The 22,139-nt window shown below is 66.9% G+C and overlaps 2 protein-coding genes across 14 annotated transcripts; both read right to left on the bottom strand.

The window, feature by feature from the left end:
• Positions 1-451: 451 nt before the first annotated feature.
• Positions 452-14,372, bottom strand: PCBP2 (poly(rC) binding protein 2). Of its 13 annotated transcripts, none has more exons than XM_059491237.1 (16): positions 14,168-14,372; positions 12,039-12,155; positions 11,668-11,691; positions 11,523-11,555; positions 11,100-11,216; positions 9,780-9,911; positions 9,088-9,216; positions 8,613-8,687; positions 7,222-7,308; positions 6,982-7,047; positions 6,105-6,146; positions 5,067-5,139; positions 4,611-4,649; positions 3,700-3,752; positions 3,040-3,209; positions 452-1,018 (listed from the first exon to the last, which is right to left on the bottom strand). In XM_059491237.1, the coding sequence occupies exons 2-16, from the start codon at positions 12,105-12,107 to the stop codon at positions 982-984; spliced, it is 1,146 nt and encodes a 381-aa protein (XP_059347220.1). In that variant the 5' UTR covers positions 12,108-12,155; positions 14,168-14,372; the 3' UTR covers positions 452-981. The 13 variants fall into 13 exon arrangements, 10 of the variants coding, with proteins under 10 accessions (XP_059347220.1, XP_059347221.1, XP_059347222.1 ...); XM_059491231.1 differs by lacking the exon at positions 452-1,018 and adding an exon at positions 1,697-2,330; XR_009420276.1 differs by lacking the exon at positions 4,611-4,649 and having other exon boundaries at positions 4,958-5,139.
• A 373-nt stretch (positions 14,373-14,745) lies between these two features.
• On the bottom strand, positions 14,746-21,735 carry LOC132085711 (anti-Muellerian hormone type-2 receptor-like). Its single transcript, XM_059491145.1, is given in 15 exon segments — positions 14,746-14,989; positions 15,070-15,401; positions 15,490-15,526; positions 16,007-16,162; positions 16,496-16,632; positions 16,725-16,872; positions 17,086-17,246; positions 17,379-17,493; positions 17,880-18,107; positions 18,438-18,488; positions 18,490-18,551; positions 19,378-19,464; positions 20,720-20,893; positions 21,490-21,639; positions 21,723-21,735. Coding segments are annotated over 15 exon segments (1,899 nt in total). The 3' UTR covers positions 14,746-14,941.
• Between the last annotated feature and the right edge of the window lie 404 nt (positions 21,736-22,139).

Raw genomic sequence — 22,139 nt, 5'->3', positions numbered from 1 at the left:
TGCCTTGGGGGAACGGGGGAGAGGGGCAGGGGGGTCCTGGAGCCCCCCATCTGTGCAGGCCCTACTGGAGTTGCCCCAGTTCAGACTGGGGAAAATGGGGAGGGGGGTTTGACACTCCTGGAGGTGCCAGGGGAGTTGGGGGGAAGAGCAGAGAGGGAACAGAACCAACAGCAGGTTCCCATTTCAAACCAGTCTGGAGGGAAATGGGAAAGATCCCCCAAAAATTCACCTGGAGGGGCAGAGCTCCCTCCCCAGGACTGGTTTGTCCCAGTCCAGTGGGACTCCAAGACCCAACTGGGCCATACTGGGAGCACTGGGTTGGTCCTCCACCCTCGGGAAGGATCCCAAACACCAGCTGGGGTGGTTCGTCCCTCTCCAGAACCAAACTGGACCATACTGGGAGCACTGGGAAGAGCCAGGGGGATTTCAAATAAAGACTGAGACAGGCAGATCCATTAACCAAAATATCCTGCAGGTTCTATTCACAAGGAAAAGCTCCAGTCCATCTTTTTATTCAGTTTTTTTTTTGAAAAATTTCCTGACGTTACAGAACTAAACTGAAATGTTTTTTTTTTTTTTTTGTTTTTGGTTTTTTTTTGCTTTTTTTTCGTTTTTCTTCCACTCTTACATGTCATGACAAAAACAGAAACTTCATGAGCCGAAAAAACGGGGAAAGGAGGGGAGAAGGTGCCAGGAGGGGTGGGGAGAGGAGAGAGAGAAGCTTTATAAAACTAAGATTTGGGGTTCAGCAATTTTAAGAGCTGAACGAAGGAATTAAAATGCTTTTAATTTGAGAAGGGGGGAAAAAAATTATAACCCCGAAAAACAGAACAAAAACGAAAAAACAAAAAAATCGAAACAAACTGAACCTGGTGAGTGGCGCGAGGCTGGAGGAACCGAAAATGTACAAACTAGTTTAAAACCTGGGTCGGTGCTAAGGGGCCGCAGATGGATGGCGAGGCGGGGGGGTCCGGGGCCCCCCTAACTGCTGCCCATGCCCCCGGTCTCCGAGGAGAGCCTGCAACGAGAAAAGGGCGTCAGAGGGACCCCCCAGCTCCGAGACGGGGCGGGAGGGACGCCCTCGGGGGGCAGGAGGGGCCCACGGGGACCCCCTCGCGAGGGCTCCGGGGGGGTCGCAGAAGCAGCCGGGGAAGGGAGGAGCCCCCCGCCCTGGAACGGTCTGGGGGGTCCTGGGGGTCTGGGCCGAGCGTGGTGGGCTCTGCTGCGAGGGCTGGGGAGGGGGAGATCCACGGGACCCCCCGGGCGGGGCAGGGAGGAGGCAGCACAGGAGGGGGGTGCAGGGAAAGGGGGAGCACCTCCAGCAGGGACCCCCGGGCGGGCGGGGTGCAGGGGACACACAGACACTGCGCGGGGTCCCTGGGCCAGCAGGGACCCCCGGGGCAGCCCACCCCCCAGCCCTGCCGTGGGCTCGGCCCTCGCTGAGGTTTAATGGGGGCGTGGGTGGGGGTGGAGACCCCCGGGCGGGCAGAGGGGACCCCCGGGCCGGGCCCCGCTGCGGCACACATCTACCAGAGCAGATTCTCACCGTGGCAACTTTATTACAGGTACAGACAGTTAAGAGAGGACAGGTGAGGCCCCCAGGGCACCGGGGATGCAGTTCCCCCTCCCCCAAAAAAAATCACAGAGTCCCTTCCCTCCCTCCACCCCCTATCCCACCCCAAACCCCACAGCTGCACCCAAACTACTCAAAAAAGAAAAAATGGGAAAAGGAGGAGAAATGGAAAAAAAAAAAATTTAAAAAATAACAAGCAACAACTGGAGGCAGGCAGAGAAGGAGTTGTGACCGCTCACAGGACAAGGGGACACAGTCTCTCGGCCGGCAAGAACAGCTCTGCTGCTGCCACAGCAGCGCGAGCTCGGTACAAAGGAAAACTAAAAAAACCCCAAAAAGAATTAAAAAAAAAAAAGGAAAAAAGAGGAAAAAACTGGTGTTCCAAGTCTCCTCTCCGGGGTCCTGGTGCTGCCACCCCCTGGAGCAGGCTCAGTACGGGGAAAACCTTTGCTTCTCGGCTTTGAGTTTGTTAGTGACACAGGGCACGGCGGGCGCCGCGGCGCCTTTGGCCGCAGACACGACATTTAGCGCCAGGAGAGGGACAGGTTTCATGCCAAGCAGACTGGAGACACAAGGGGCGGTCGGAAGAGGGTTGGGGAGGCTGGAGGGCGCGTCGGAGGCCCCCGCGGTGGCGAGCGAGGGGGTGGTGGTGGAGGAGGAAGAAGAAGAAGGGGTGGAGGGTTGAGAGAGGTTGATGCTGAGGTGGTCAGGGATCGTGACGGAGGCTGCCTGGGAGGAGGGTTTAGCGCTTTCTAAACTGTAACAGAGGAGAAAAGGAAAAACAACAACAAAAAAAAAGAAAAAAAAGAAAAATAAAAAAGAAAAAAAAAAAAAAACAAAACACGGGTGTGGGTGGGAGGGAAGGAACAGCACAAAATGCGAAAAAAAAGCACAGGACAAACAGCAAAAACGGCGCAGGAGCCGAGCTGGGGAGGAGGAGGAGGGAGGGAAGGAGGCAGGGAGGAAGGGATGGCGCTGCCAGGCCTGGCCCAGCTGCACACGGGACCCCCACACCCCCCAGAGGATCCCCCAGGAAGGAGCCAAAGTGCAGAGGAACCTCCAGCAGCTGCTGCTGCTGAGGGAGCGGGGACACAGCCCAGGGAGCCCCAAGCCCAACAGGCAGGAGATGCCGCTGCCGGCTCCAGGCAGGGAGCAGGGACAGGGGACACCAACAGGACAGCCCAGAGCAGAGCGGAGCAGGCGCTGCCAGCAGCACCAGCAGCTCTGGGACGGCAGCGGGGACAGGGCTGGGCAGCCCCTCCTGGCACCCCTGAGGGTGGCACAGCAGAGCCAGGCTCCCCCCAGCCCCTTCCTCACCCTGCAGCACCCCTGGGAGGAGCGGGGAGGGGACAGCAGGCAGGGGAGGGGACAGGGAGGGCACAGGGAGGGAGAGGGGACAGGCGTTCCCCTCATGCGGGGCACGGGCAGGGAGGGAGGGAGGGCACGGCAAGAGCAGCGGGACTCACCTGACATTAATTAGATACTGGGCCAGGCTGATGCTCGCTGCAGATCCAGTTATGGTCACCTGCCTGTCAGTAGAGCCTTCCACGGGGTTGGCAATCTTGATCTGAGCCCCGGACATCTGGCGGATCTCGTTGATCTTGGCGCCCTGACGCCCGATGATGCAGCCAATCAGCTGGGGAGGGACAGCAAACCACGTCAGCTCGGCCTCATCCTGCCCTGCCACCTCCGGGGGACACTGGGGAAATTGCTGTCCCGGCCCCACAGGCTGCCCAGGGCAGGGGGGGACGACACCGTCCTTGGAGGTGTCCAAAAGGAATGGTGAGGATGTGGCCCCTGGGGACATCCCCTTGGGGACACAGGTCAGTGGTGGGGGACAGCTGGACTTGGTGGCCTTGAAGGCCTCCTCCAACCTTGACAGCTCCAGGATTATGGGATTCCTGGGAGTGGGGTGTTAGTTGGCAAAGAGGGAGTTAAGGGATTGAAAAAAGGCTTTTTTGCCTTGAAGATCACTGGAATGGGGACAAGGGACGTGGCGGCAGCCAGAGCGGCCTGAGGAGGGGGTTTGGGACGCAGCCACGAGCCCAGCACAGCCTCAAAGGGAAGGACAGTGGGGGCAGAGCCTGGGGGCAGCCACCCCCCAGCCCACGGCCCGGGATACTCACATCGTTTGGAATGGTGAGTTCATGGGAGGTGGTTTGGGCAGAGGCATCCAAACCTGCTCGGAGACAGAGAGAGGGGCCCAGGTGAGGCGGGGGCGGCCAGGGGGTGCAGCACCCCAAGTGCTGCCAGGGTCAGGTGCCTGGGAGGGCTCCGAGCCGGCGGGGGGCACAGCAGGCTGGGAGGGCTCTCCAGCCCCCGCTGCTCCCCTGCCCTGCCCTGCCTCCCTCCGTCACCCCAGGGCTCTCCCTGCGTCCCCCCTCACGGCGGGACAGCCCCAGAGCAGGGGCTGGCACCGGGGGGCTCCAGCCGGGCACTCGCCTCCACTCCCACTCCGGGCCCAGCTTCCAAAGGCCACAGCTCCCCTCATCCTCCTCCTCCTCCCTGCCACCCTGCAGGGCTGTGCTAAGGCAGGCACTGGCTGGGAGGCTGCTCACACCCCACACGGGGCTGAGCTCGTGTGCCTGGGGCGTTCTGAACACACCTTTCCAGCTCTCCCCCCTTCCCCAGCTCGCTCCCTGTCAGAGGGAGCAGCGGTGGTGGCCTCGAGCCCTCACACCGGGGCTGTGGCAGGGGGACACACCCAGGGCTGTCCCCAAACTCCTGGGGCAGCTCCAGCACCTCCTGGGCCAGGGGCTGCTCCCCTCTGTGTGGTTTTTGGGTGTGGGGGTCACAGCTCGGGGCCCACAGCTCGCTGGGACAGCCGAGCCTCCACCCAGTCCTGCTGCTCTCCACTATCCAGCTGTGCTCCAGGGCCAGGCAGCTGAGCCAGGCTGCACCTCCAGCCCGTCTTTCTGGGCTCCCCTCAACCCCCTTTCCTTCCCCCCATCCGGGCAGCATCTATCAGGGAGAATGAGACCCCGGGCAGCATCAATACACAACAGAGTAACTACAGATGGTGTGTTTGGATCATTACCCCAATAGCCTTTCACCTCTGCAGAGCTGGAGTCAACGCCTGTTAAGATACAAGTCACAATGAGTTTGGCTGTCTCAAGTTTAGTTTAGAGCCCCAAATGGGTAATTTTGATTTTCTTTTTTTTTTTTTTTTTTTAGGTGGCTTGGTTTTTTTCCAGCCATCTTAGGAAATCTGCAGTGAATTTGGTACAGTCAGCGGTGGCCTGCAGTGGGCCTGGAGCAGCCGGAGGGGAGAGAGCGGGTGCTGCGGGCACCAGGCAGGGAGGGAGGGAGGGCAGCAGCGTGGGTGGGCAGACGGACGGAGCCCTGTCCCTGCGGCCCCAGACACGTCCCAAGAGCAGAGGTTACCTGGCCGGGCCCGGGCAGCGTTTGGGGTTAGGTTTGTGTGAGCTCGGCCCCACGCGGGGCTGGGCTGCGGCCGCGCGCGAACGCACACGGAGAGGAGGAGTTTCCATACCACTGAATCCAGTGTTGCCATGAGACATTGGAAAGTGTGACTGTTGCATTGCCAACTGGTGCAGCTTGGTCAGCTAAAGGAGGGACAGGGGAAGACAGGGAGAGGGAGAAAGAGAGAGAGAGAGAGAGAGGCTGGCGTTAGCCATTTCCCGGGGCCGGGGGCAGCACTGGCCGCGCGCACCCGCACGGACGCGGCCCCGCGCCCGCCCCGGCCCCTCCGGCCCGGCCACCGCGGGCTGGGGGCTGTGCCCACCCCCCCGGTGCAGCGAGGGCTGGAGCAGCGCAGGAACAGAAGCAGAGAGGAGCGGGAGGAGGGAGCAGGTGCCCGTGGCACGGCGGGGAGCGCAGGGCCCGGGCACGGAGCGTGCTCGGCTCTGCCGCGCCGGCCCGGCCGCCGCGGAGCCCCCGACCCCCGCGCCGGACCCCCCTCGCTGCCCTACGGGTGCCAGGAGCAGAGAGCAGCCCCTACGGGATGAGGATGGGTGCCAGAGGATGGAGGTGTCCGACGGCGCCGGCCGCTGCCGGGATGGCCCCTCCGCTCCCGGGCTGGGCCGGGGCCAGCCCCCCTCCCCGACTGCCACCTGCGCCCGCCCGCCGGGCCAGCTGTCCCCTGCCCCGGGAGAGCCGCCGCGGTGACACCGCCGCCGTGTGCTGGCTGGGGGGGGGCGTTCTCGTGCCAAATTGAGGGGGGGGCGGGGGGGCAAAGGAAAAGCCAGAGCTGGTGTGAAATGCCAAGCCAGGGAGAGGTGGGTTTGGAAAAAAAATATAATATAATATAAGGAGGAGGGAAGTGCCAGAGAGGAGTGGGGGAGGATCCAAGGAGAGATCTGAGGCCGGATGGAGCTGGCTGCAGGAGGGCCAGCTGAGGGGGGTGAGTGGTTTTTTTTTGGGGGGGGAGGTTCTGGGGAGCTCAGATCAGATCGAGTATTCAGCCCCAAGCTGAGCCAGCTCGAGTGGAGAAAGCACGGAGAAAATTTTTTGGAAGGTGGGGGAGGAAAAGGGTGGATTTCAAGACAAGAAGTTGTAAATAAAAACTTACATCTGGCTGTGGAATGGCATACTGTCCTTGAATGGTATAGGCCTACAAAAGGAGGAAAACAGTCCTATTAACAACCATCGGACAGCCACCCAGGGACAGACAGATTTCAACTAGCCAGGAAGTCAGAGAGCCAAGGTGGAGAGTTCTCCGGGGCGAGGGAAGTGGGGCAGGAGAGGCGGGGACGGATAAATGCTGTCACAAGCAGTTTCTAGGCTGGCGGTTACTCGAATTGGCCTGACGTGGCGGGTACGGGGAGGGGGTGGGCAGAATCGGTGCCGTCCCCCCCCCAAAAAAAAAAGGTGGCAGACAAAAAATAAGGAAAAAAAAATTAATAAAAAAGGAAAAAAATAAAAACCAACAAGAGAACGGCTGGGATCTTGATGAAGATGTTATGGTGTGGTGAGTCCGACAATGCTGCTATCCCTGCGCCCCCGCGCAGGCAGGGAGGATCCAACGCCCCCGCCGGCCCTGCTGCTGCTCCTGGCCCCTCTCTGCCCCGGCCCGGCAGCTCCCCCGCCTCCCCTCCCATCCCCCAAAAAAAAGTTTTGCCCCGTTTCGAGTCCTCTCGTCACTCCACACGCCTAGGACAACGTCGCCGGGCAAGCTACAGGTCAGTGCTGGCGCTGGCTACCACTGCTCACACGGCCCAGTGCTCGGAGGGGAACGAGGCGAGGGCCTGACCTGCCACAACTCCGTGTCCCCAGGTTACAGGGGACAGCCACACACTTCAGACTCCTCCTGAAGCTACCCAGGAAGGGCGAGGCACTGGCTGGGGCCTGGCTGGCTAAGGTTCGGGAAGGTCTGGGGGGGCCGGGCAGGTGGGGGCGGGTGGGAGAGGAGGGGGAGAGGGGGGTACACAGCCTCACTTCCAGGTCACCGGAAGAACTGCAGCCCAGGCTGGAATTGGCCCAAGTTCGTTGCCATGCAGTGGCTGCCGGGTGGCCTGCGTGAGGAGAGGTTGGTGGGCTCAGAGTCCAGTTCCCAGTGGACAGGAGTCCACAGCACAAAAAGCCACCGTTGTCGGTTTTGGGGGACGGGGACAGGGATGCCACCCTTGTTGGCAGTCTCAGAGAGGCCAAGGATTGAACGGGCCGTGGAGACTGAACTCCCCTCTCACCTCCTGAGGTGGTCCCTCCAAGTCAGAGTTGAGGCACATGGATGGGGCGGTGTGGGGGTAGCTCGCACTGCCGCTGCTGTACCTGTCCTGTGGATAAATTAGAGGACTTCAGTCTCCAGGGCTGTCAATCCGAAACCTTTCGCTAACACCAAACTCAACATCCACATTAGCTCAGTGCTGATCGAGGGCTCGCCCTGCTCTACGCGTGACTCTGAGCTGCAGACAGAGAGCGCAAGGCCCACCGGGAGCGGGGCCCGGGGGCTGCTGCGGGCCTGGGCCGGGGCCGGGGGCGGAAAGAAGGAAGGGAGGGGAGAAGAGGGGCAAGGGGAGGGAAGAGATGCGTGGCTGTGGAAGCCTGCTCCTCACTGCTCTAACGGGGAAGGCGGCCGGCTCCCGCCCCGGTGGGCCTTGCGCTGCCCCGGGAGCAGAGCGGCGGGAGAAGCTGTCGGGGAGGCGGGAGGGGGGGCTGACCGGGTTCAGGCGGGGAGGAAGAGGCAGGGAGCGGGGCAGGGGCGGGGAGGAAGGGGACGGCGGCAGGTCCGTCCCCACAACAAGCGTGGCGGGGCTGGGAGGGGGCAGAGCAGAGTCAGGCCTGGCTCTCGGGGAGGCCGGCGGCAGCTACAGCCCTTCCCTGACCCCCTTTCCCTGCCTACTGAGGCCCCCACTGACAAAGCCAGGCCCTGCCCACCCCGAGGGGCGTCCCTGGCAGCAGGAAGGCAGCGGATGCGTTGTCGCCATGGTCTCTCCGAGCGTTGGGGCAGCCCCGGGGGCGCAGGGCGGGAGCAGCTGACCCGCACCCGGGCCCGTTAGGGCGGGACAGGATCCCAAGGGACACCCGTCCCCCGTAAGGTGGCTCGGGGCAGGGCTCGGGCCACTGCCCAGCTCAGCGCAGGAGGGACTAAAGCCCAGTCACCTGGCACTACTCCTATCTGGCACCCTCCCCTCCTGAGAGACGAAGCCTTTGCGCACCCCAACCCTACCCACGGCACAGGCTGAGCCTTTGCACCCCGAGAACCGGTGGCAGAGAGCAGAGAACCGCCAGCCTCCGGGCCAGTCACCCACAGAGGTCACGGCGAGTCCTTGGAGCCAGCCCGAGGCAGGGGGGCAGAGCCTGGGTTAGGCAGCTCGGCCCCGTTCAAACCCCCACTGCCGCCACCACACTGCCAAACCGATTTTTTTTGGCTGGTAAATTCCAGGAGTGTTTTCCAACACCCTCTCCTCCCAAATCAGCCGTTTTCTGTTCCCTGCTGCCGTCCCTCAGCAGGGGAGGGGCCGAGGGCACAGCGTGGGTGACGGGCACGCGGAGCGGCCGGGGCGCGCTGGCAGCTCGGAACGACCCTGCCCGCCCTCCCTGCCCACCCCGCACCCCAGGAGCAGAGGAGAGGCCTTACCTGGCCGCCTGCAAAGATGACGGGAGAGCTGGATGGCTTGGGTCGGTACGGGATGGTGACACCCTTCGGGGGAGACTGTGACAGGCAGGGAGGACAGGTCAACACCGAGGCCGCTGGCACCGACAGCCCCCTCCCCACAGCCCACAGCCCCGGGGCCCTGCTCTGCACTTCCAGCTGGCCCTCTGGTGAGCCAGGGCAGCGCGACTTGTTCCTCACCCTGGGCACAGGGCCGAGGGAGGACACCCAGCAGCACGGCAGGGCCATGGGTGACACCATGAGCTGCTCTCGAGGCCCTGCTCGACCCTGGCTTTAAGCCGCTCCGAGCCTCACCTGGATGAGGCTGTAATCCCCAGCTATCCCTTTATCCCCCAGCAGCTCCCTTCTCGTCCCTCCTCAGCACTTCCACCCCTCCAAGGGCAGCGGGATCCACTGCAGCACCCGTGTCCCCGGGCACGGGCCCAGGGAGGGGCCCTACCTCAAGCATGACGACGCAGATCTGTTTGACGCACTCGATGATGGACTGTGGGATCCCAGCGATGGTGATGGCTCGCTCAGTCGAGTTGGGCAGCATGTCCCCTGCCACCTGGACCTGTGCCCCCGTGCTCTGCCAAGTCGAGGGGTAAAAATAGCCCGTCAGACCCCGGGCAGGGCTGAGACCTCAGCGATGAACGCCGTGCATGGTTATACAGAGCCAAACCTGCCCCCCCAGCTCCTCCTGTCCCCCAAAATAAAGTCCTTTAATCCCAGCTGGATACAATTCAGTCACCAGGAGCCTGAGGCAGCAGAGGGGACCTGGCCTCAGCCTGTCCCTGTAACCCAAGCCAAGCCAGTCTCCATGCCAGCAGAGTTAATCCAACAGCACCCAGTGCTAAATGGCATGGCCAAGGGCAGTGCTGGCCTGGAGCCCATCTCCCTCTCCAAAATCTGGGAAAGGCTGGGGAGAGGGCGATCAGGAGCCATGGAAAGGGGGGAGCAGGAACCCAGGCTGTGAGAGACAGCAGCAGGCAGAGAAGGGTCTGGCCTGAGTCTCAGTGTGCCAAGCACTAAAATACAGGGAGCACCAAAACCTCCCAGTGATGCCACATCCCTAGGGCAGGGACAACACAGGGATTTGTCCTTGGGGCCACCTGAACCCCCCGTGGGTCCCCTGGGCTGGGCAGCACGCACCTCTCGGATCTCCTTGATCTTGCAGCCTCCTTTGCCAATGAGGGACCCGCACTGGCTGGCGGGCACCACGAGCCGGAGGGTGACCGGGGGCCGGCTGGCAGCTGTGCTGTTGGTCATGGAGCTGCTGATGTCCTGCGAGGAAGAGGAGGTGTTGAGGGCTCAGCCCTGCTGGGACGGCACGCGCTGGGGCCGTGCCCGGCACAGGGACAGGGAGGTGACGCTGGCACCGGTGGCCAAGGCCAAGGTGACCTCGGGGCTTTCCCAGGACTTCCTCAGCAGCCCAGATAAAACACAGATGTATTTTGGGGAAGCAGCAGCCAAACTCTGCTGCCTCACTGGAAATGGGTTTAGGTACCGGCCCAGGCTGGGTGTCACCTCAGCCAAGCAGGAACCGGCGCTGGAGGGGGACAAGGACGGGACAGGGGGGCTCGGGGACGCCGCGGCTCCAGGGTCAGTGCGGAGCCTCCCACTGCACCAGGGATCAAGGCAGCAGCTCCGGGAAAAACAATCCCGGCGCCGATTACAGCGGTCATGTGCTGGCAGGGGGAGGGGAGGCACAAGGCCAGGGCTCAACTGACCTACTAAAAGCAAAGCTTCAGCTCCAAGGCCGGTGCCCAGAGCGCTGCAGAGCCCGGGGAGGACTCCGGCTCCCTGCATTCGGCACAAACAGCTCCAAGCCCTGCAGCCTTTAACACTGCAGTGAGGGCAGGGGAGTTTGGGTCAGAGCTGCCAGCACAGGCTTGTTTCTCCCTGAGTAGTGTCCCAAATCTAAAGGGCAATACAATTTGTGCCCCCACAGGCAGGGTGAGGGCCACAGAGCTCTGCCCCACAGCAGGTGAGGAGCACTCCCAACTCCTGCTACCTCCAATGCAGAAATATCAACACCGCAGCTCAAGAGCAGGCTCTAACACCTACAAGATCTACGTCATGTAGCGGCAAAATCTGCCCTGGAAGTTACTGATTTACAGGACCAGGGACACAATGCAGCTCCTCCAGCCCCATTTCCTCCTTGGCAGGGCTGGGGGGAGTTGAGCCCTGGGGTGTGCTGGGGGGAAGTGACACCAGCACCAGCAGAGTCAGGGGGATTCCAAGCCCTGCTCTGCCCCACGCTGTGGGCAGGAAGTCCCCGTGGGGCCCCAGCTCCAGCAGTGCCTGGACCTTGCCCCAGCACAGCACTGGACAAACATCGGGTCCAGGCAGGGAGACGCCGGCTGCCCGTGCGGAACAGCGGCCCTGGGCCCCCAGGGGCCTGTCCCGGGGTCAGCTCTGCCAGAGAGAAAGGACAACCAGAGCAGCGACTGCAGGGGGCCACGGACACACCTCTTCCAGTTTGTCAATGATCATCGCAAAAGCTTTGAAGATGGCGTTGGTGGGTCCCGCCAGGGTGATGATCCGCTCGGGGCAGTTCCCTTCCGAGATGTTGATGCGAGCTCCGCTCTGCAGGGAGGCAAACGCCACCTCAGTGCTCCGGGATTCCTGCGGATCCCCCGCCGGGGACAGAGCCCTCCCTCCTCCTCCTCCTCCTCCTCCCCTCCCTCGGCTCGGGCAGCCATCTTCTCCTCCTCGGCTTCCTGCCGCGCCTGCCCACAGCTCCCGGCATTCCCCGCGCCATGCCGCCGCCGCGCTGCCTGCGGAGCCGCGCCAGGCCCGCCATCCTGCCCTGCTCCCCGCCATCCTGCCCTGCTCCTCGCCGCCCTGCCCCGCTCCCCGCCATCCTGATCCTACCCCGCTCCCTGCACTCACCTCCTCACGCATCTTCTTCACAGACTCCCCTTTCTGTGTGGAACAGAGAAGGGAGAGAGGCGTCAGCGCCGCGGTGGCAGGCAGGGAGGGAGGGGGACGGGGACAAGGGGAAAGGGAGGGCTAGGGGAGTTTGTTCCTCACTTACCTTCCCAATGATGCTTCCCACCTCCTGGGATGGAAACAAAAGCACCGTTAGTCAGCGTTTTAAAAACTCCTGGAGCCCCAAGCCTAAACTCGGCTCTTTTCACAGTCAAAACAAGCTCCGGAGCACTTAAGCTCTGCCCCTCAGATAACTGGGGTTTATCCCAATTGTGCTGATCTTGTTCCCACCTAAACTCCCATCGGGACATTCTGCTCCACCCCAATAATGATTTCCTTTGCTGGCTGCACCCCAGGATCTGCCCAGGCACCAGCAGCACATTCCTGGCCCCACAGCAGCTTCAGGAGACCCCACGGAAGCTTCCAGCCCACCCCGTGCCAGGCCAGGGCTCCAGGCAGGGGGCTGGGGACACGAACCTTGCCGTGCATGAGTAGCCGGATGGTGAGCGTGACATTGAGACCCCCTTCGATGACTCCGGTGTCCATGGTGGGAGCGCGGGGTCGGCTCAGGCTGTGGCAGCGCTCGGGCCTCGGCTGGGGGGAGAGGGGCTGCGTCAGAGGGGGGCTGTTACCTGAGGGGCTCTGCCAATCCCCCCAGCCTGTCCAGGCAGGATTCCAGCCTCCCTGAGCTGCTTCACCCCTCAAATCGCCCCCTGAAACGTTGGGATGATCCGTGGTGGTTTGGCTCCATTCCTATGAATGTCCAGTGCTGAACTGGCCCAATCCCACCTGGATCCAGCAACTCTTGCGGTCATGAGGGTCCTGCTCAGCCCCTGCCTCGTCCCAGCCCTGCTCCTTGCAGGGCCTTCTCTGAGGGACAGCTGAATACCCCAGGGTGACCCCCGGTAGCACTGGGGACACAAACGGTTCCTGGACACAACCAGGGATGCCGAGGGGGCACTGAGGACTAATCGTGGTCCCTACAGGTCCGGGGAAGCCACCACTCCCCGCGAGCCCCACGCTTTTCCCAGCCCAAGTCTTCCTGCAGCTGCCCGATGGGAGCGGGCACCCCAGTCGCGGGGGTTTGGCCCTCTGGGCAGCCGGGATTGTGGAGAAAATAAACGGCATCGGCGTTCCCGAGCCCGCGCGGGGCCCCTCGGAGCAGGTTCCGAGGCGATTCCCTCAGACCCAGATAAGGCCACATGAGCGCACGATCAGGTTTCAAACCACCTGAGTCGGCAGCGTTGCAAAACAGCCCGCCCGGCCTCAGCCGAGCTTTTCATAGGAATCCGGTAAATAAACTCCCATTTCGGCCCCCGCTTGTGCCCCATCAAAGTTTAACCACGGCCGAGGCAGGCCCGGGGCCGCGCTGCCTCGCTGGCACCGGAGGGCTCTGCCGCGGCCTCCGTGAGCCCGGTCCGGCCTCCCCCCCGCAACCAACCCGGTCCGGGGAGCGGAGCCCGGGATCGCAGCCCCGGCCGCGGGGCGAGGGCAGGACGGGCCCCGAGCCCGCCCGCCGCGGCCCGTTCCGGGGAAAAAGGGGCCGAGCGGCCCCGCCGGGGGTGAGGCGGGCCCGGGCCGCGCTCCCGGTGAGGCCCTTCCGCAGGGAAACTTCCCCGAGCTCGGCGCCGCGCCGGATCCCGCCGTCCCCGGGAGCTGCGTCCCAAAGCCGGGGCCGCGGCTGCTGCGGCGGGGACGCGGTTCTGAAACGAGCCCGTCCCTGAGGCGGGGACGCGGCACCAGAGCCAGCTCAGCCCTGCGGGAGGGACGGGGGGGAGGGGAACCGGGCCGGGGGTCCCGGCTCCGAGCTGGGCCGGGGGGAGCGGAGCGGCTGTCCCGGAGCGACCCCGAGGCGCGATGGAGCGCCCGGAGGGGCCCGATCACAAGGCGGGTGAGGGGGATCCCGGGTCGGGAGGCACCGGCCCGGGGCTCCGAACCCACTCTAGACCGGGGATCACCGTTCGGCTCCGGGCAGGCCCGGGTGGAAGCTCCCGGATCCCCCGGGGGGGGCGGCGGCCCCGCGCGGGCCCGGCCGTGCGCCCTCTTCCCGCTCCGGCGGGGGAAAAACAACAGCGCGGGATGGCGGAAAAACCGGGCCCGGGCGGGAAAAGAAAAACTACCGGAATTAAAAAAAAAAAAAAAAAAAAAAAAAATTAAACTCCAAAAAAGCGGAGTAGAAATAAAGAAAAAAAAAATCTCCCCACGCCCCTCGGGCCCCCCCGCAGCCGGCCCGGGCGGGGGGCGGCGGCGCCATGTGACGCACGCGGCGCCCCGAACCCCCCCGGCCCGGTTCCGCCGGGGGGGGGAGCCGGGGGGGGCCGGCGGGAGGCGGCAGCGGCGGCCCCCGAGCCCCCCGGGGCCGTTTGTGCCCCCGGCCGGCGGCGCGGGGCGCGCGGGCCGCACAGGCCGCACAGGCCGCGCAGGCCGCGGGCGCCGTGAGGGCGCGGCCGGCGGGGGGGCGGTGGGGGGGCCGCGCTGAGGGCCCGGCCCGGGGGGGATCGGACCCGGATGGCGGCCGGGGGGGGCGCGGGGGGCCCGCGGGGAGGGCCGGGGGGCGGCGGTGGGGGGGCGATGGGGGGGGGGGGGGGGCAGGGGGTCGGGCCTACCTGTGTCGGCGCCGGTAACGGCGTTGGGCGAAGGGCGCTCCGGGCGGAGCGGGAGGAGGGAGGGCGGGAGGGAGGGGGGGGGGAGGCGGGGAGGGAGCGCGGCGGGCGGGCGCGCGGGATGGCGGCGGCGGCGGCGCGGGCGCGGCTGCTCCGACTGCGGCGGCCGCGGGTCTGGGAGGGGGCGGCGGGCGCGGCCCGATTTACACCCGCCCCGACCCGGAAACGCACCGCGCGTGCGGGGCGGGACGGAGCGGCCGCCGCCCCACACAGCGCCCCCTGGCGGCGGGGAGGTCCGGGAGCGGACTGGGGGCGCTGGGGGAGAACTGGGGGGGCAATGGGGGGCAATGAGGGAGTAATGGGGGCACTGGGGCAGCTCTGGGGGAAATGAGGGTAAAGGTGAGCGAATAAAGGTGTGATAGAATTGTGTATGGGAGACATGGGGCAACGGGGGGCAATAGGAAGGGCTGGGGGCAATAGGGGCACAGGGGGCACAGGGCAGCCCCCCTCCCTGGGAGCATTGGGGTTTGTGACCCCCCCAAGCCCAGCCCCCCTCGGCGCGAAGGAGACGCTGACGCACATTGGGGTGTCCCAGAGCTTTATTGGGGGACAGCGGGGACACCCCGGGACCCCCTCGGCAGCAGGGGATGGGGGACATGGGGACAGGATGGGGGTCCCCAAGTGGTCCCAGGCGGTTCCTGGTGGTCCCAGAGGTTCCAGGAGGTCCTGGCGGGTCCCAGGTGATTCTGGGGGGTCCTGGGGGGTCCTGGGGGTGCCTCAGTCGGAGCTGCTGGACGAGGAGGAGGAGGACGAGGACGAAGAGCGCTGGGGGGGACAGCAGAGCCATGAGCTCTGCACCGAGGGTCTGGGGGTGACCCCCCGTGCCCCCCCCCGGGTCCCCCCACCTTGTGCCTCTTGTGAGCCTTCTTCATCCTCTTCTTCATCTTCTTGGCCGCCTTCTTGTCCAGCCCGGGGGGGAGCGAGGGGAGCACCCCCGGGTGCGGGAGCACCCCCGGGTGGGGGGGCTGCGGCAGGGGGGGACCCAAGGGGGGGCCCGAGAGGGCCAGAGGCGGCCCCGGGGGGTACGGGGGGGGCCCAGCGGGGTACGGGGGCTGCCCCGGCCCCCCCAGCGGGGTGGGAGGCGCCGCGGGCGGGGGGTACACGGGGTTGGGGGGTGGGACCTGGGGGGGGTACGTGGGGTTCGGGGGGTACGCGGGGTTGGGGGGGGGCGGCTGTCCTGGGGGGGAAAAGGAGGAGATTGAGGGGGGAGTCTGACCCCGGAGGGGTCAAGGCAGCCCCCCCCAGTTTGGGGTGTCCCCCCGTACCTGCACCAGGGTTCCACATGGGGGGAGACTCCAGGACCTGAGGGGGGGCACGGGCGGTGAGCGGGGACCCCCCGAACCCCGCCGGCACCCAGGGGAAACTGAGTCAGGGTTTTTGGGGCGCCCCCCGGGACTGCATGGGGCCGGGCGGCGGGGGGGCTGCGCGGGAGTCGGAGGGTTTGGGGTGCGGGGGGGATTTGGGGTTTGGGGTGCGGGGGGGGGTCCTGGGACTTCGCTCCCACCTTCGCTCCGGCCGCGGCCCCTCCCGGAAGGAAGGAGGGCGGGGCTTCACCAGGGGCGGGGCTTGGCTCGGGCTCCTCCCAGGGGCGGAGTCTCGTCCTGCCCCCTCCAGCCCCGTTCCCCGTGTCCCCCTGCCCTGCTCATGCCTCAGTTTCCCCGCAGATCCCCGATGGGTTCCCGGTGTCCCCCTGCCCTGCCCGTGCCTCAGTTTCCCCGCAGATCCCCGGTGGGTTCCCGGTGTCCCCCTGCCCTGCCCGTGCCTCAGTTTCCCCGCACGCACCTGGCGGGGGGCGGCCCCCGGGCCGGGGTCCCCCGGGGCCGGTGCGGGCCCCGCGGCCAAGCGCTGGAGCCGCTGCAGCGCCCGCTCGGCCGAGAGCCGCGCCTCGGGGTCCGGGTCCCAGCAATCCTCCAGCAGCTCCGGCAGAGCCCCCCCGGCCTGTGGGACCCCAACGACCCCGGGTCACCCGGGGATGTCACCCCCGAAGGGGGACAGCCCCCGGTGCCCTCGGCACCATCGCTCCAGCGGGGAGGGGACCCCAGGGCAGGGACCCCCCCCCAAACACCCCTGGGACCCCCCTCGGGTGTCCTGAACCACTCCGCACCCCCCTGAGACCCCCGCGGTGACACCCAAAGCACGGGCACGGCACCCCGGGCACCCTCAGCATCCCCGGGCACCCAGGCTGGGACCCCCCCCTCGGACCCCCCGTCCCCCGGGGGTCACCCCTGCCCGCGCCCACCCGGGGGGGTGCCGGGGTCGCGGGGCTCTGACCTGCGGGGTGCGGTGCCAGGCCGGGGGAATGAGCGGCCGCCGCCTCTCGTCCGCGGCCAAGCGGCGCAGCTGAGCCCCGCTGGGGCTGGAGCCCAGCTCGGCCTCGTAGGCCAGGCGGAACGGCGGCACCGGGGCTCCTGCGGGGCGGGACGGGGCGGCCAGAGGGGTCAGCGGGGCCGGGGGGCCGCGGGCAGCGCGGGGGGCAGCGCGGGGGCAGCGCGGGGCTCACCGGGGCTCAGGGCCTGGCAGCGGGACAGGATCTCCCAGAGCAGCAGCCCCAGCGCGTAGACGTCGGCCTGGCGCAGCGCCCGGCCCCAGGCCCGCAGGTCCAGGCTCTCGTCCAGGATCTCGGGTGCCAGGTACCGCTGGGTGCCCGCCTGCGCCACACCGGGCCCTGAGCGTGGGGCTCGGGGCCACCGGGGCCACCGGGGCCACCAGGGCCAGGGACGGGCTCAGCTGGCAGCCACAGCCCACACTGCCAGTGACATCTAGGGTGCGTGCCATCCCCAACCCAGGGCTGTCACCTCCCCATCCCATCCCATCCCATCCCATCCCATCCCATCCCATCCCATCCATGTCCCCCCTGTCACCTTGCGGATGGCCACGCTGTGCCGGCTCCCGGCGCTGTCCTGGGCACGCGGTGGCAGCGCCAGCGCCAGCCCGAAGTCGCCGATGGCACAGGTGCCGTCCTCCCGCACCAGCACGTTCTGGCTGCTCAGGTCCCGGTGCACCACACTGGGCTTGTACAGCCCTGGGGACACCGGGGGTCACGGGGGCACGGGGCAGGGACAGGGCAGGGGGAACCCAGAGCAGAGCCCAGAGTGGGACAGTGCAGGGGAGCCCCGGGCAGGGGGACAGGGGACAGCAGGGGTGCCACCCTCACCGTCACGCCACAGCTCCTGGTGCAGGAAGGCCAGCCCGCGGGCCAGGGACAGCGCCAGGCGCACGCTGCCCGCCCAGGTGCCCACGTGCTGCCCCAGGAAGTGGCGCAGGGAGCCCTGGGGACAGCGAGGGACACGGGAGGGGACGTGGGACGCCCCCCAGAATCTCCCGCACATGTCCCCCCACCGGGCCCCCGTCCCCACCGCTGTGCTCCCCGACCGTCCCACGCACCCCCCGAGCCCCCTCAATCCCTTGCACACACCCTGAGCCCCCCAAACCCCCGTTACAACCGAGGCCCCTGAGCCCCCACTACTCCAGTACCCCTCGAGCCCCCCAAACTCCTGTTATCCCCCCCCCGGCCCAGTACCCCCCAAGCCCCCCAAACTCCTGTTACACCACCCCCGTTGCCCCCTATATCTCCCGAGCCCCGCAAAATCCTGTTATCCTCCCCCAGTACCCCCCAAACCCCCTCCCCAGTCCCCCCCAGCCCCCGGGGTGACGCACGGCCGGGGTAGAGCTGCAGCACCAGGAGCCCCCCGCGGGCCCGGGGCGCGGCCGCCCGGGTGTGCAGCAGCCTGGCCACGTTCTCGTGCTCCATCAGCGGCAGCGAGTGCACGGCGCGCTCGGCCGCGAACCTCCGGCGGGCCCCGGCCGCGAACGCCTTGATGGCCACGGGCCGCTGGCGCAGCGTGCCCCGCCACACGGCCGAGAAGCGCCCGGACTGCAGCACCTGCCCCGCGGCGGGGACACACGGGGGACGCGGCTGGCACCGGGCGTCCCCAGCACCCGGCACCCCCACACGGGGACCACCTCTGGGGGTCCCTCAGCGCTGTGTGCCCCCCGGACTGATGCCCCCTCTGCCGTGGGTGTCCCCACATCCCCTCCCAGCATCGCCTCCTTCCCTGCCCTCCCACTTGGGTGCCCCCGTTGGGTGTCCCTTGCCCAGTTGGGTGTCCTTTGGCCCATGGGTGTCACTCACCCCATGGGTGTCCCTCTATGGGTGTCCCTCCTCCCGTGGGGGTCCCTCTATGGCTGTGCCCCGCCCCGGGGTGCCCCGCACCTGCAGGAAGCGCAGCGCAGGCAGGTCCGGGCTGGGGGGCTCCGGCGGGGGGACCCCGATTCTGCGCCCCCCCCCGCGGTGGCTGCCCCGTGCGGGCCCTCGTCCAGCGCAGTCCTGGATGGGGGACACCAAGGACACCCCGATCCGGGGACCCCCCCACAGGAACCCCCCAAATCAGGGACACAGCACCGGGGGGCACCAGGGACCAACAGCCCCCCGTCGCCTCGCCAGGGAGGGGATGTGGGGAATGTGGCATCCCGGGGTCCCCGGGGGACACCCCACCCGGGACACCCCACCCGGGACATCCCAGCCGGGACACCCCACCCGGGACACCCCACCCGGGACACCCCACCCGGGACATCCCAGCCGGGACACCCCTCCCGGGACATCCCAGCCGGGACACCCCACCCGGGACATCCCACCCGGGACATCCCAGCCGGGACACCCCACCCGGGACATCCCACCCGGGACACCCCACCCGGGACACCCCTCCCGGGACATCCCACCCGGGACATCCCAGCCGGGACACCCCACCCGGGACACCCCACCCGGGACACCCCACCCGGGACATCCCAGCCGGGACACCCCTCCCGGGACATCCCAGCCGGGACACCCCACCCGGGACATCCCACCCGGGACATCCCACCCGGGACATGCACCCGGGACACCCCACCCGGGACACCGCACCCGGGACACCCCACCCGGGACACCGCACCCGGGACACCGCACCCGGGACACCCCACCCGGGACACCCCCCCCAAGGGAGTCACAAGGACACCGGGGACCCCCCGCCCCAGGGACAGTGTGTGACACCACACCTGCAGTCCCCCCCACCTTCACCCACTCTGGGAACACCAGAGATGTGGCCTTTGGGGACACCCAGGGGACATGGGGTAGGGGCTGGCTGTGCCCGGGGGTCCCCCCGTGTCCCCGTCCCTACCGAGGACACCGAGACAGATGAGGAGGATGAGGAGGGGGCTGGCACCCAGCAGCCACAGGGTCCCCGAGGACCCGCCCCGGCCGGGCACTGGGGACAGAGACCGAGGTGACACAAAGCCCCTCGACCCCCGGGTGTCCGGGGTGGTGGTGGGGGACACTTTGGGGGATCCTGCAGCTTCAGGGGACCCCGCAGCTTTAGGGGATCCCGCAGCTTTAGGGGATCCTGCAGCTTTAGGGGACCCTGCAGCTTCAGGGGATCCTGCAGCTTCCCCTACAGCTTTAGGGACCCTGCAGCTTTAGGGGACCCTGCAGCTTCAGGGGACCCTGCAGCTTTAGGGGACCCTACAGCTTTAGGGGACCCTGCAGCTTTAGGGGACCCTACAGCTTTAGGGGATCCTGCAGCTTTAGGGGATCCTGCAGCTTTAGGGACCCTGCAGCTTTAGGGGATCCTGCAGCTTTAGGGGATCCTGCAGCTTTAGGGGATCCTGCAGCTTTAGGGACCCTGCAGCTTTAGGGACCCTGCAGCTTTAGGGGATCCTGCAGCTTCAGGGGACCCTGCAGCTTTAGGGGATCCTGCAGCTTTAGGGGATCCTGCAGCTTTAGGGACCCTGCAGCTTTAGGGGATCCTGCAGCTTTAGGGGATCCTGCAGCTTTAGGGACCCTGCAGCTTTAGGGGATCCTGCAGCTTCAGGGGGACCCTGCAGCTTTAGGGGACCCTACAGCTTTAGGGGACCCTGCAGCTTCCCCTGCAGCTTTAGGGGATCCTGCAGCTTTAGGGGACCCTGCAGCTTCCCCTGCAGCTTCCCCCACAGCGCCCTCAGAACCCCCGGCTCCCCCATGGATCCCCCTGCGGGGAGATATCGCGATGTCACGCTCAAGATATCGCGATGTTACGCTCAGGCAGAACCCTTCTCCTCTTACCGGTACCGTACCGTTACCCCCCGTTATAAATCACCCTGTTCCGCCGCTGATAAACGCCATTTCCCCGTCCAGCACATTGGTGTGTGCGTGTGCTCGGTCCGTGGGGCAGGGCTGCTGCCACCGAGCCGTGCTCGAGCCGGGACGCCGGGGCCCCAGCGGCGGCAACACCCGCCCCACCCCGCCATGGGTCCCCTGAAGGTGCCGGGGTGCCCCCGTGGGTCCCCTAAAGGTCTCAGGATCCCCCGTGGGTCCCCTGAAGGTGCCGGGGTGCCCCGTGGGTCCCCTAAAGGTCTCAGGATCCCCCGTGGGTCCCCTAAAGGTCTCAGGATCCCCCGTGGGTCCCCCGAAGGTGCCAGGGTGCCCTGTGGTCCCCTGTGTGTCCCCTGTGTGTCCCCAGCCCCGAGTGCCCCCCAGCCCCGTACCTGGGCCCTGGCGGGGCCCCTCCAGCCCGCCGGTGGTCGCCGCGGTGCCGGTGGCGTTGCCGTTGCAGAGGTGGCCGTGGCACAGGCACAGCAGCACGGAGCTGCCCGGGTGGCCCGCGGGGCTGGGGGCGCAGGTGGCCGAGGGACAGGCGTCTCCCCGGCCCCCCCAGCAGCCTGGGGACAGCGGCACGGTCACCCGGGCCAGGGGACAGGTGGGACCCCCGTGCGGGGCAGGGGACAGGTGGGACCCCCGTGGGACCCCCGGGGGGGGGGCGGGGGACAGGTGGGACCCCCGTGGGACCCCCGGGGGGGGGCGGGGGACAGGTGGGACCCCCGTGCGGGTCCCCCCCCCAGCGGCTCCTCCCCAGCGCCGCCGCAGCCGCTGCTCAAGGCCAAGGCCAAGGGAGCCGCTGGCAGGGACCAGAACCTCCCCAATCCCCCCGGCCCGGAGCAGCCCCCGCTCCTGCCCGGCCCGGGTCGGACCCCTTTTGCCTCCCCAAGACCCCCCCAGGGCAGCACCAAAGCCCTCGGTCCTGCCCCAGCCCCTTCTATCCCTTCAAATCCCCCCCTGGGGCAGGACCAGCCCCTCCAGCCTCCCCCATCCCCTTCTGCCCCTCCAACCCCTCCCGGAGCAGGCTCAAAGCGCAGCCACCTTTCCCCCTGCCCAGGCCAGGGGTCCCGGGGGTCTCCCCCTTTCCCCCTGCCCTGAGCGGGGGTCCCGGGGGTCTCCCCCTTTCCCCTGCCCAGGCCGGGGGTCCCGGGGGTCTCACCCTGCACCAGAGCGTGGCTGCGGTTCCAGATGCCCACGCAGCACTGCCCGGGGGGGCAGCGCACGGCTCCGGCCGCCGCCCCCCCCGCGTCCCCCAGCGCGCCCCGCACGCTCGGGTGCTTGTAGGACACGCAGGTCAGGTTCTGGGGACCTGCCAGGGGACACCTCGCACCAGGGGGGGCTCTGAACCCCCAAAAGGGACCCCCAGCCCCGGCTGAGCCCCCCAGCACCCACCTGGGCGCCCCATGGGAGCCTCCGCGGGGCCGGTGGGAAGAGGAGCGAGCGGGAGCAGCAGGAGGAGGAGGAGGAGGAGGAGGAAGAAAAGGAGAAGGAGGAGGAGGAGGAGGAGGAGGAGGAAGGTGCTGCCCCCGCATCAGGGAGGAGAGAGCCAGGGTGTCTGGGGAGGGGGCAGCCAGGCCTGGCCCCCTGCCCTGCATCACCCAAACGGAGCTCCGTGTCCCCTGTACCCCCTGCCACCCCCAAAATCGGCCGTGCCCACCAAGGGACCCCCTCAGATTTCCAGACAACGCCAGCGACTCGTGTTTATTACAAAAAGAACTCGTCGTTCCCCATTTACAAAGGAGCCCCCCAAAACTAACAGTTTCATCTAAGTCTTTTTGTACAAAAAAATAGCACTTTGGGACCCAAAAA

This window comes from Ammospiza nelsoni, chromosome 32, assembly GCF_027579445.1.
Source record: "Ammospiza nelsoni isolate bAmmNel1 chromosome 32, bAmmNel1.pri, whole genome shotgun sequence".
NCBI lineage: Eukaryota > Metazoa > Chordata > Aves > Passeriformes > Passerellidae > Ammospiza > Ammospiza nelsoni.
This window is presented reverse-complemented; position numbering and strand designations above follow the sequence as displayed.